Raw genomic sequence first — 13,081 nt, 5'->3', positions numbered from 1 at the left:
TTTTTACAAGAGATTATAGTGATAGGACACAGGAGAATGGCTTCAAACTAGATAAGATACTAGGAGTAACTTCTTGACTGTGAATGTGGTGAGGTGCTGGAACAGGTTGCCCAGAGAGGTTGTGGATGTCTCATCCCTGGCAGTGTTCAAAGCCAGTTTGGATAGGGCTTGGAGCAACCTGGTCTAGTGGAAGGTGTGGTTGGAACTAAATGATCTCTAAGCTCCCTTCCAACCCAAACCATTCTGTGATTCTATGGATTAATTAGAGAGACGTAGTCTGACTATTCAGTTTGCAGAGGAATTTTAGATGTAGCCTCTGAAAAATATTTGTCTAAGTTTCTTAGTTAACTGATAGAACTGCTGTATGAATTAGCAGCTGTATGCTAATGTGTCAATTAAGTGCCTAACATGGACTGACTGACTCTTATCATTAAATTCTGATTCTTGTCTTAAGTAACTGCTGCAAATCCAGTGCACGTGGATTTGAGCAAATCACTGAAGCACATTCTTTGCAGAATTTCAGTAGTCTCTGAATACTGTCTGGATGGATTTGGGAAAATATCTCGGGGTATTTTATCTCCAGTATTCAAGACTGTTTGGAAATCAGCATGACACAATAACAGGCCCTCTCATATTTTGTGCTTGTTTTGGCTTCGCAAGACAGACAAGGCTGTTGTTTCCAGCACTTCTCAGCTCTTCAGGATCTCACTTGAAATCACAGTTCCGAGCATTAGCTTTTTGTATGGATAGCTGCTGAAGACAAAGTATTTTTGAGAAAATGGATTTTTGGTGGCATGAGTTTAGCTTTCCCTTTATTTTGAAAGCATACATATTGTGGATACAAAACCAATAAGAATTTATTAAGAGTTTTACTCCCCATCTTGGATTTTGATTGAAGGCTGCAAAAGACTTCTCATGGAAAAAGCTCGACACATTTGTGTCTTGTAATTTATTATTGTATTCATGTGCATCCAAGAGTAAAGTAATTGAGCAGCAGCATGTTAATAGGAAAAGCACTTCATTGTTGTCAGGATACAACTTTTCAATTATTCCCTTAGGAAAAAAGGTTTTGCAAATACTTACTCTGTTTCACTCAGTTGATCCTAAGGAATTCATACATTAAAACTGCAGATGCATTTTTAATAATATGTTTTAGAAATACATCAGTGGGGTTTTTTTGGAGAAAATCTGAAATTTTGAAGCTGTGCTCTTAGTAAGTTTTTGCATGGTTTTTACTTATGCCTGGATCTCTATGATGCTAGTGCAGTGAAGCTATTCTGTGCAATTAAACAGAGAGTTTGGGGGTGTGGCAGTGCAAGAATGGCATAAAGGCAAAGAAGCAGCAGTGGCATAGGATGATCAAGGAGAAATTATTTTTAAAGGTACAACAGAGTACTGAACTGCGGATGTCCCTAGTGTCAGTGTTGCTAGCATGAAGTATTTTTTAAACTCATTTGGGGAGTGTCTTCATTTGTGTCTTAACTTTTGTGTTCTACTTGATGAGTGTTTATGAATAGATTAACTGGTATTTTCCATTGTGTAACTTCTTTTATAGCTGTAAATTCTCCCAGAAGTTTGCGTGCCAGTGGTCTGTTAAAATTCATACTGAATTTTAATGTGAATTTCAAAATTAAGTCCTTTTTAAAGAATGTGTGCTTTTCTCTCCCCAATTCATGCATTTTTGGGCTTTTAAAATATTCACCAAATTGTAGACTTACCACTTTCAGTGACTTTCAGTCAAGATGTTTGATTTGATAGCTACATTTACAGCTTCTGAGCATATCATTAGTGTTCCAGCTCAGTAGAGCTGCATTTGCAGTGCAGTTCTTGCCCTCAGCTTCTGAGAGCAGAGGGTGAGAAAATTGGTGTCGTGGCCAACTGCTGTGGATGTAGCCGATGGCTTGGAATTTAGCAAAGCATGGGACAGACAGAAGGGGGGAAAGGCACAGACACCTAAAGGTTTAGGTGTGGGAAGGAGGGTGCAGGAATGTAGCTTAGTATCAAAGGATTTGAGGTTAAGGAGGGATTAAAATACAGAACCTTCGGAAAGGACACCAAAGCCAGAAGCAGAAGTAGACAGAAGATGGACAACAGAAAAACATGGTCAGGGAAGAAAAGGCAGCAAAGGGTAGGCAGATGGTGAGAATAGGAAAATCAGCAGGTTAGCCAAGACAGAAGATGTATGAGAGGATCTTGCTACAGCAGGAACTTGGAGAAGCATGCTAGGGGCACGAATTAAATGGTCATGTATATGCAGTAACCAGGTGGAAGACCAGCAAGGAAATTGGGGCCAAGAAGCTGAATCTAGGAAGGAAGACAGGAAAAGAAGGCAGGGAACAGTGGAGATGAGCAGAAATGTGTTTGAGCACTTGGATACATTCGTCTGCATGCTGGAACTGACAGTTATTCCCTCCTGAACAGTTCTCTACTGCTGAGCATTAAATAGCTGTGAAAGAAGATGAAGTGTGTTGTGTTTTGTTGGTGGCAGGTCAGCCCACACAGCAGAGAGTTGATTTTGGTGTTACTGTTGGGTCCATTACTGAAAGTTGGAGAGCTCTGTACCATAGATTTGAGCTGATTGCCAGCACTGCAGGTGTCAGTGGAATTTGTGGGCTTGTTGTTCTTGTTGTAATTCTGAAGTTTATAAAGGCACAAGGAAGGATGCTAAAAATAAAACTGAAAGATCTTTAGTGTGATTTAATGTGTTTTCCAAACTTGCAGAACTGCAGTAGCTAATGAAACCGCAAACTGCCTCATGTGGTTATGCATATGATAGTAATATGCTGTTTAAAAATAAACTTGTGCATATGATCATGTAGATGGTAAGCTATTGAAGATTTTATGAGTTACAGAGAATGGTACAACTTGTATTTCATATTCGACATCTAAATATTTGTAGAGAAAGAATAAAAAAGAATTTCTTCCTGTAAAGGTATCTTTTTTTCCCTTGCATGCTTTGTTTGGGCTTCTATTAGATCACTACTCTTACTAGAACACAGGCATCTAACAATAGTATTGTAGAGATCTGTTTTATAAAGTAAGATATTGAAGATGTATTGCCTAAAGTGCCCTCCTTGTCCTGATAGGCTGATGGCTTCCAGACCACTGTAATTCATGGGCTTAATCTTGATGTACACAGCATATAAGTTTGTCCCAAGTGAAAGAGAAGATTGCAGCCTTGTACCTGCTGTTGGTACTATTTGCTGTATTTGTGTGGCTGTTCTCTCTGGTACTCTGTTACCAGCTCCTGTGCCTCTCCATCTGTACGGTACCTGTTGTCACAGCATTGATCTTTGCAGATTCTAGAGCGTGGTTGACTGTTCTGTCCTTAACTGTAGCTAAGTGCTTATTTTGTGGAGTATTCCCTCTCATGTCATCATTAGCTATAGTCCTGTGTGTTTATTGTGGAGATGGTGGGGAGGAGGAGGGCTGTGAATGTGATGCTTTGGGGTCCATTCTTGGACTGGGCAAAGGTAAAAATAGTGCGCACAACCAATTCTAAGGTGCAATTCATGAAAAAGCAGAGGTCCAAATAAACGCATTATTTTAGTGATTTCATTTTTATATTAATATGCTACATTGTTTTAAAATTGAGATATTGATTTGAACCATAATAAAGGTTTTGCATTTGCTTCATCTAACTATTGCACTTTAAAATTCATGCATGCAGAAGTAATCATTCATACATCTTTCTCTGTTTGAGAGATTACACATTTCTTTCTATTCATATTCTTCCAGGTGACTTGGATTATTACTGGCTGGATCCTGCCACGTGGCACAGCAGGGAGACGTCCCCTATTAGTTCGGTAAGAAATAGAAAAATAGAGGTTCATAAGTATGAGTTAAAATGTTTGCTAATTATTTCAGTTCAGAATAGATACTTGGCTGTAAAAAATATTCTACACACATCATTAAAAATTTCTTTTAGAGGACCATGGAAATGGAAATCAGAAAGTTTTATCAAAATGCATATTTGTAAAATTGAGTGAATCTTAACTTGAATTTAATTCCTTTATAGATGTGACACTTAATTTCACTATGAACCACAAAAAAAAGCACTTGTGAGTGTGATGCTGCTCTGGGAAAGATTAGTGATTTTTTTTTAAGACTTGGAGTTGAAAAGTATAATTTTGATTTTGTTATATAATGAACCCTCATATGATAGGCCTGCATAACAGGTATTATTCTAAAGAACAGAACTTCTGAATGCACTTTTCAGAGTTGTGTAATTTAAAAGTAAGTATTTAATTTTATTACCTAAGGTGTGTTTAAAATGTTTAATTGTATTGAAGTTTGAAATGCATTGTTATTCTATCTGTAGACTTAATGCTGAGATGCTCTTACAAGAGGCCTAAATGTTTAATGTAGCCAGGGTCCAACAGCTACAATAATAGAAAGCTCAGGTGCAATATGCAACACATCTGAAGGATGTTTGTGTCTACTGTGACATGATGATACAGTAATTTTATTGGTTTATACATGTGCATCTAAATACTGGGAGATGGCCACACTTCTTTAATTCCAATGCTTGTTTTTCAACAGCATCCTGTAACGTGGCAGCCTTCCAAAGAGGGAGATCGCTTAATTGGGCGTGTTATTCTTAACAAGAGAACAACCATGCCTAAAGAATCAGGTGCATTGCTAGGGCTAAAAGTAAGTATTACATGATTTATGTTCTAAATGAAAGGAAGTTCCACTGACCTTAGACATAGAGGTCTAATGCATTAAATCAGAGGACTCTCCAATCACATGGTCTTTTGACAAAAAAATGTATTCCTCTCTTTTAGTAAATTTTGAAAGTTATACAGATAAATTATGACTATAAATACATTTACTCCTTCTATACAGTCTTCAGTCATCCATGACAAAGGGGCTGAACTGTTTTGACTGTCTGCAAGATATATACTGCACATGGCAATACACTAATGGAGTACTGCCTTTTCTAGCTCTACTGTTTGCAATTTAGTCAAGTAATTCATCTTATAATCCACATACTTAAATGTCATCTGGATGCAAATGCTCACAAGGTTAGTGTTCAAAAGCCACACAGCCATTTGAAAACAGAATTTTTTTAGGAAGAAACTAAATATTTACACAAAAACTTGAAAAAACCCCTCTTAAATCATAGTAGAGGTTATATTAAATGTAATACTAGTTCATCCAGCACCCTGAAATTGAGATATTGGCAACACTGTCCAATTGATTTAAATCCCTAATTTACATTTGTAGCAGACTTTTAGGTTCATGTGTCTAAATTGCCAGAGCACTGAAAAGAGAGAGAGTGCTGTTTCTGAAGCTAGCGGGGAATACGGTGGACCACTTCAAGCATTTCCCTCTCCGTGTATGTTTTTAAATCTATGGAGCAACAAAGATGACTGAGAGAATTTAATTTGGGTGTCCTTCCTTCTCCACTGAGAACAGAAGCAATGCAAAATCTGAAATATTCCCACCTTGAAGTGAGATAGTGTGGCATGGTAATACAAAAGATGAAAATAGCTTCACTCTTCTAAATGTTTAGTAGTCTATAGCACAAAGCTGATCTTTGCTGCCAGCAAACAATTCTGTTTGAATATGTGAGAAAAAAAGGTTGGTCCTAGTAGGAAATGTAGATTGTAGAGTTGTAGACTTTCTCTTTGATTTTTCAAGTTTCAGTTGTACGTAATACAAGCTAAGGCTCTCACTGATAAATTTTACACATTATCATGTGATGATATTTTTGGCAGATAGGCTTTTGGACCTTTTTTTGATATTAAAGCTCCTGCTATCTATTGTGATTGCAACTAATGGCACACTAATCCCTAATGAACCATCATTCTACTGTTCCATTTTATTATAAAACTCCACGGTGTTCCTGACCAACAAAAAAACCCCCCAAATCCCTCACCTGACTGGAGAGAGTAAGATAGTTAAAGGGAGTAGTAAGTCAGAAAGACTACATTTTCTTTGTATTTTATTTAAAATCTGGTCTCTTGAGGGAACTTGGTTTTTTTCCTGATGTTCCTGATCTCTGTAGCATGGAGTCATCTTCAAAAACAGATCTGTTCAGTTCTGTTTAACAAAAGCCAGAGGTTGCTGGTTTGTCCTGTCATGTTCTTGGATGAGAGTGCCTGTGTTTTAGCAGTATCAACATTCCTGTGAGCTTGCTGCCCATATTTAATAGTAGTGTATTTGCTGAGTTTTCAGTTGATGTACCAACTGCATTTTGCGATTTCATACACTTGAACTGATGTGCACTTGCAATTTAAATTTGAGTACATGACAGACAATTATTTGTAAAAAGTGCATTTGCCAGGTTATTTATTAAAAATTGTTCTTTCTGCAACAAATGTAGATACTTACCAAACTGCATAAGGTTGATTAGTCAAACACAGTAAAAGGAATATCAGTTTTAATCATTCTGTGTCAGCTTTACTTCTTTTTGTCTTTAAGCCTCTCTAAAACCCAAATCGACAATAGATTTGTCTATGCACATTTCAGGTGGAATTTTAAAAATTATGTGAAAACTGGTTAGTCATTATATTTGTGTTCAATGCAATGTCTGGTTTGTGGCTTGGGGACTCACAAATTTGTGATTAACCAGGTTGTTGGAGGAAAAATGACAGAATTAGGACGACTCGGTGCCTTCATTACCAAAGTGAAGAAAGGTAGCTTGGCTGATGTGGTGGGGCATCTCAGAGCAGGTAAATCAATCAGTTGCATATAAAATATATTGTCTTCTAGTAATGGCCTATTGAATGCAGCCTTTAATTTATATCAACATTTGTCATGGGATATGGTAATATTTTTTAAGTACAGAACAATAATGTTATTATGAAATGCCATGGTTGCCTATGTTTCTAGTTTATTATGAACTCCAATTGCTTGGATGTATGAGCAAAACAAAAGACACTCCTGAGGAATTCTGGTATCAGGACTGAGTCTCACTGGTAAATTTTAGTTTCATAGATCAGGAGCTACTTGTTACACTCTACAGAAGCAATGCAAACATTTTTTTTAAAACTGATGGTGGCAAACAAAATTCACATCACTAAACGATGATACACTGCATACACAGTGGATTTTATTAGTGTTCCTTTTAGTGTTAACTGTTACAAATGAAAATGGAAAACAAGCCCAAAAACTGGTCCTAAATATGTAATTTCTATTAGATGTATATATTGCACTTACAAATGAATGGCTGTGCTAATGGCACTTTCCAAGCCTCTAAATGAAGTGAGAATTATGCACAGCATTTGGTTTTCAAAGTCACTTCTTAATGGTTTATATTTTACCATAGCTCTAAGCAACTACTTTCCAAGTGTTGTCTTAGCAAATCAGAGTACCTAGGTAGTGCCATAAGAACCCAGAAGCTCCAAAGCCAATGTGTATGGCTTTAGGATAATTGTGTGAAGCAGATAGTAATAAAGAAGTAGAAAGGATGATGAGTCTCTAACAATATTCTAGTTTTTTTGGCATTTTTAATTTTTTCTTTCTTATCAAGTCAATACACATGGGGTTGATAGCACCAGCTATTATAGTTGTTTATAGATTTAAAACGCAGATTATATAATTACAGAAAATAAATTTGTCTCCACTGATCTTAAACTATTTGGGCTGAAATCCTAATTTTCTATTTCTGGTCTAGGTTTGTTTGAGGCTTTTTAATGAAAGCTATTTTTAATTTCTAAAAGTAGTTTTAGAACCAAAATTATTTCCCAGAAAAAATCCATTGTTTTGCTCGTTTCCAATGAGTGAAAGTCTGTTCATCTTGTTGTATGGGACTAGAACACACTAAAAAGGCATGGATGAGTCCTTGCTTTTAGCAAAAACCACTTTTATCCTTACAAAAAATGTCCAAAATTTGGGTAGTTGATAACACTTCGAGTAATTGCACAAACTTCATACATTTTAGTAATGGCAAATATGAAATCTTGCATGAGGAACAGAACATCCCTGTGCAAGAGTAAGCACTGGGAGCCAACCAGCTAGAAAGCAGCTTGGCAGGAAGTGTCTGAAGGTTTCAGTACAGCTCTTTCATGATTTAAAATAATTTTTATGTTACTTGATAATACAAATTTCATTGCTTGTAGAAGAATATGAAAGTGAGATAAACTTCTCTTTAAATTCAAGGGGATGAAGTTCTAGAATGGAATGGTAAACCCTTGCCTGGAGCTACAAATGAAGAAGTTTACAACATTATTTTAGAATCAAAATCAGAACCTCAAGTTGAAATTATTGTTTCAAGGCCTATTGGGTAAGGCTAAAGACTTGCTTCTTAAGCATAGCTATTATTTCTGCTAATGGGAATTTTAAAGGGACTGTTTGTGAGTTAATTATTTTTTATTGCTTAATAAAGGGATACGATTCACTTTCTATTATTGACATTCTGTATAGTCCATTTTCTTCTCTACCATTTACAGTCTTGTGCCTTTGCAGTGACGTATATGTATAAGTGTTGTTTTCTGTGTGGTCAAAGTACTGTAAAGGTTTTTGCCAAGCAGCAAAGGGAAATTGGTGGATTAGGTATACCTGTGCATGAGAAACTTCTGGTTTTCATGCTTTCAGCCTACTAGATCAGAATAACTTATAAAGGTCTCCATGAGTGGAGGGAAGCATTGCAGGACTCTAATAAGTCAATGCTAATAGGATTTTAAACAGGCCTTCTTTAAAGAGCTAAAAAAGGAAACACAAAACTTGTAATTGAAAAGACTCTATTTACCCTTAAATGATGGTTATTGAAGTCAAATGTGGAAGCAAAAAGTTTATTCAAAAATTAGCATTAATGTGTTATGTTTATAACTATTTTTATTTATTATGAACCCAGGTTTGGGGTTTTGTGACAACAATTCTTGTATTCTCAATTTCCCAAATAAACCTTATAAAGAAAATAAAATCTGTTCAAATTGATAAAATTAGGGAGATTGGCCCTGCATTATTCATAGTAGTTTTAGTGATACCAGGAATGTTTTGAGCTAAGTCATACAGCACTGAATATGAATAATTTATTGTAAATTCACATTTACCTTACGAAACAGAGCCACATGATTAACAATAAAAGTGATTCTTTTGAATTTGCTATTTTCATCTTATAATTTTAGCTTGTCTGAAATATGATACTTTTTCAGTTTTAGAAACAAAAAACTATTTGTTTTCTTTCTGACTAAAATATTCCTCTTTTACATTGTGATTATTGATTTTGTCTGTACTATGTGAGTGTAGCTATATTTTGCAAATAAGTTTTGCCTTTTTAATGGCAATCTCTATTAAAAGTACTTAAATAAAATTGACATTAATAGGTAATTCCACCTATCACTTTGACCTCTTAATGGAAAATGAAAGTTTGATGCAATAATGGTGGCTGTTATAACCTAAAATTACCATCCGATGAAGACTGTGGGGGAGTAGAAGCTTTATTTTGCATTTTTTAGTCAGATAGATTAAGAGATATTCTTAAAAGAAAATTGCAAATTCAGTCGTACGTCTTTGTTATTGAGAATAGCATGCCTTAAGGAGATTTTTGGAAGTCTAGTGTTTAAATCAGCAAAAAAGAAATATATTGATACCAAGCACGACTTGGACTCCACATCTCAGGTGAAGAAACACAGAAATGGATTTGTACAACTGTACAACTGATGTAAGAGGAAAGTGCTAGATTAGCATTTTAAACAATGGACTTTAGATATATTTATTGCTGTCAATATAATTACAAATGTTGTGTGCCCTTAACTTCTAAGATAACTTCAGTATTAAACCAAATATATTCTTTTAGTTTACAAATTTGATAAATCTATTAGTTTAGAGAAGTTAAGTACAAGGTAACTGCGTTCCAGTGACACATTCCTGAAGAAAAACTGAGAAAATACCACCCTTTTTTTGAAGTGTGTTCAAAGTCAAAGAATGTTCCTGAATCTGAGCAGTGGATTTTACACTAGAATAGTGCACCCAGAAGTAGTACCAATAAAATGTAAAGTTTTGCTTTGGATGACCCGTGCATATTTTTTCAATACGTAGGCAGAAATAGAGCACATCAGGTTTTGCTTTTATTTTGAGGTAAATGGAGTCTTGGCATGGAGGTTTTTACAAAATAGAACAGCATTATTCTTGTAGAGTTATGTCTCAATAGATTTTTAAAAATTTCTTTTCTTTTGCTTGTTTTTTAGGGATTTTATGAGAACAAATAAATATCTCTAGAGCATAGAACTTTGGAATTTAAAGACCGTTCCCTTTTATCCTGCAGTAATGAGTCAAAGTCCAGTTGCTTTATATCAGATTGGTATTTACCTGTCTGTCATCTGAAAATAACCAAAAGTTTCAGACATTGTACAACAGAGGAAATCCTGGTAGTAGTTATCAAAAGAAAGAGCATGCTGCACATGATTTTCTTTTTCCTTTTTTTTTCTTTTTTCTTAATAATTATGATATATCTAAATTGTGTTGCATAATGGAAGATGGTTTGCTTACATTAACAGATTACTTTGATTTTGTCCATAGCTTCACTTTGTCTTGTTTTCCAAACTGTATGATAGTTTCAAATTCATGACCGGGAATTTAATTTCATCCCATCCAGCAAATCTAGTATGGCAAAGTTTGGTGGGTGCTTTAGGTGCTGACTAAGCAAAATTGAAGTTGCTTGATACAGCATTAAGTGATAATCCATTACAACTAAAATTCCTGTGAGGGAATAAGTTCCCGAAAGGCCTGAAAATGGTATTTCATCTGCATAATTTAAGTGTTTTCATCTTTCAGTATTAATAATGCAGATAATGTACCAGCACTTTTAATGGTCTTGATTTAAAAATTCCTAGCATATTAGGTCTAAAAAGCCCAAATATGACATGGTTTGCCTTAAGTGAATAATGGAAGGACTGTAAGTCCACAAATTAGACTGCCCACAAATTAGACTGCCAGTTACAAAATTGTGGTCTAAACAATTTGCTCAATCTTGTAAATTTGGATTTCTGTGTCTACCAGCAAATGTAATTTTAAGTAATGGATAATTTAGGATGTTTATTAGAGAAAAATGTGAAGCACATAACACTATTAGCAGCTAAAGGCATAATAACATAATAATAAATAGTATAACCGCACTAGTACCGTGGAAACTCCATAGAAACTAATTGACACTAATTCTAATGGCTGCAACACAAGGTGGATAAGGAACATATAAAAAGTAAAATTAATGGGTTGGCTATCTCAATATGAGGGGAAGAATTACCTATGAATATGCATACAATGTGAGAGGTGATTAACATAGGACACCACAGAAAATCCTCTGGCAGTATGCTTTCTGGAGAAGAAACGTGGCATGGTAACTAACTCACCATCTCTTGTGTGCTCTGTGGGATAGTGCAGGTAAAACAAATGTTTTTTCATTTGTCTCTGTTTTCTTTGTCAGATGCTAGCTATCTTTGCTGAGATTTCCACAGATAATGCTGCCAAAGCCGTTGTTTTTCTGATATGATTCAGTTCCTCTGTGCAGGGACTGGTACTGTGCTCTAGGTCCTGGCAAGGAGATTGAACCTCCATCATAAACCAGGCAGTGCTGAACTCCAGAGAGCTGCCCAAGTAATGTAATTAGTGCAAACTGCAGATTGATCTACAGGGTCTGATGGGAAGGAATGGTTTTGAAAATAGCAGGATGAGCACCGGGGAGAGGTACTCAGAAACTCTTTAGAAACTCTGTGGGGTATAGAAGATGATACATCTGTTCCAGAACAAGCTAAAAGGTGTAGGTTACAACCACATTTGAATTTGTTTTGTCTTCAGTGATCAACCTCTTGACTATATCCCTCAGGGAAATTATAGCTGTTCCTGTGCAAAATAGTGATTCTCACAGACCATATATCTGCACAGAGTAGTTTCAACCTAAGGTAGAGTTTGGTCTAGCTTATGTATTCATTGAGGTGTGGAAGGATCAGACACAAGATAATCATATGTAATATCATGTAAGACCACAAAGTACCTTTGTCTTCCAAGGCAGAGATAGAAAGACAAAGTTTGAAGTTGGTAGATCTTTACTGGATGTGTGTCTGACACTACTTTTCTCAAGTTCATATTGCTCCAAAAGGGGAGTAAAATTTTGTTACTGTATTAGATAAGCAGTTTTGCAACTTTTCACTTTGTTTTTCTTTGACTAGTCTAATTTTGAATATTTTAAGTCATGAGCTGTTATTTCTTTTAGAGAGCTTTTTTGTAAATCATATGTCAATATTTTCTGCAGTGCAAAATTAAAAGCAGACTAGATATGACTAGTTTTCTTACATAAAAGGTTTTAGATTATAGTTTCCTTTTAGAATGTTCATTCTCTAATTAAAATGCCAACCTTTAATCCTCTTGTAAACTGTGTGGATCTGTTTCTCATGTTGATTTATTATTAAATTTTTCTGCATTGGTCGTAATAGAGTGACAGTGCCTTAGCATAAATGTGAATCAGTTATTAAGTGCTTATATGTGTAATTAATATTTGAAGTTTATTTTTAGCCTTTTTTTTTCTACTGTATTTTTGGCAATACAAGAAAAAAAATCCAAACAGAATTAGTTTTAGTGTCTTTCTTTAAGCACACCAGGATTATACAACCTGAGACTGTAGGTGGCACTTTCCATGTTGAAACACTCCTTGCACATGTGAACCTTCATTTAGATATCCTAAAAGTGATGTTGTTACAAACAGTGCTATACTTCAGATGAGAGTGTTCATATTCTAGCACAAGAAAATATTGCAAACTAAACATTGGATTGAACAGAAAAATCTGTTTGATTATGGTAAGTAAATCCTTCAGACTGATGAGGAATGCCCTGGAAAGTCTGACCTGGAAAAAGAGAAAATGCGTTAAGAGAAAGAAGTCTGCACAGCAGCCCCGCTGAGCAACAGGCGGTTAATCTGTTCATATGTTTGTAAAGTAGTACTGTGCCATGTCAAGAATGACTAACTCAGTTATAATTCCATGTGTTTGAGAAAACCACATTATTCTTGTCTCATGAAGTCAAGACAAGGAGAGGTACATTCGTGTTTAGTGATGTGAGGTTTAAGCTGGTTTGAGCCATTAACACACAGCTGAAATAGTCTATTTTAAAACACAGGCACCATAAGTTTAAATTGCAG

At 35.5% G+C, this 13,081-nt stretch overlaps 1 protein-coding gene across 27 annotated transcripts in view; it reads left to right on the top strand.

The window, feature by feature from the left end:
* Positions 1–13,081, top strand: part of RIMS1 (regulating synaptic membrane exocytosis 1) — a 246,029-nt gene that overhangs the window by 108,234 nt on the left and 124,714 nt on the right. For all 27 annotated transcript variants that reach the window (XM_017739265.1, XM_017739252.1, XM_017739268.1 and 24 more), the window contains 4 exons: positions 3,739–3,806; positions 4,543–4,653; positions 6,581–6,680; positions 8,110–8,233. In XM_017739265.1, the coding sequence (XP_017594754.1) occupies positions 3,739–3,806; positions 4,543–4,653; positions 6,581–6,680; positions 8,110–8,233 (403 nt within the window). The remainder of the gene's footprint in view (positions 1–3,738; positions 3,807–4,542; positions 4,654–6,580; positions 6,681–8,109; positions 8,234–13,081) is intronic.

Source organism: Corvus brachyrhynchos, unplaced genomic scaffold (assembly GCF_000691975.1).
Source record: "Corvus brachyrhynchos isolate BGI_N302 unplaced genomic scaffold, ASM69197v1 scaffold136, whole genome shotgun sequence".
Taxonomy (NCBI): Eukaryota; Metazoa; Chordata; class Aves; order Passeriformes; family Corvidae; genus Corvus; species Corvus brachyrhynchos.
This window is presented reverse-complemented; position numbering and strand designations above follow the sequence as displayed.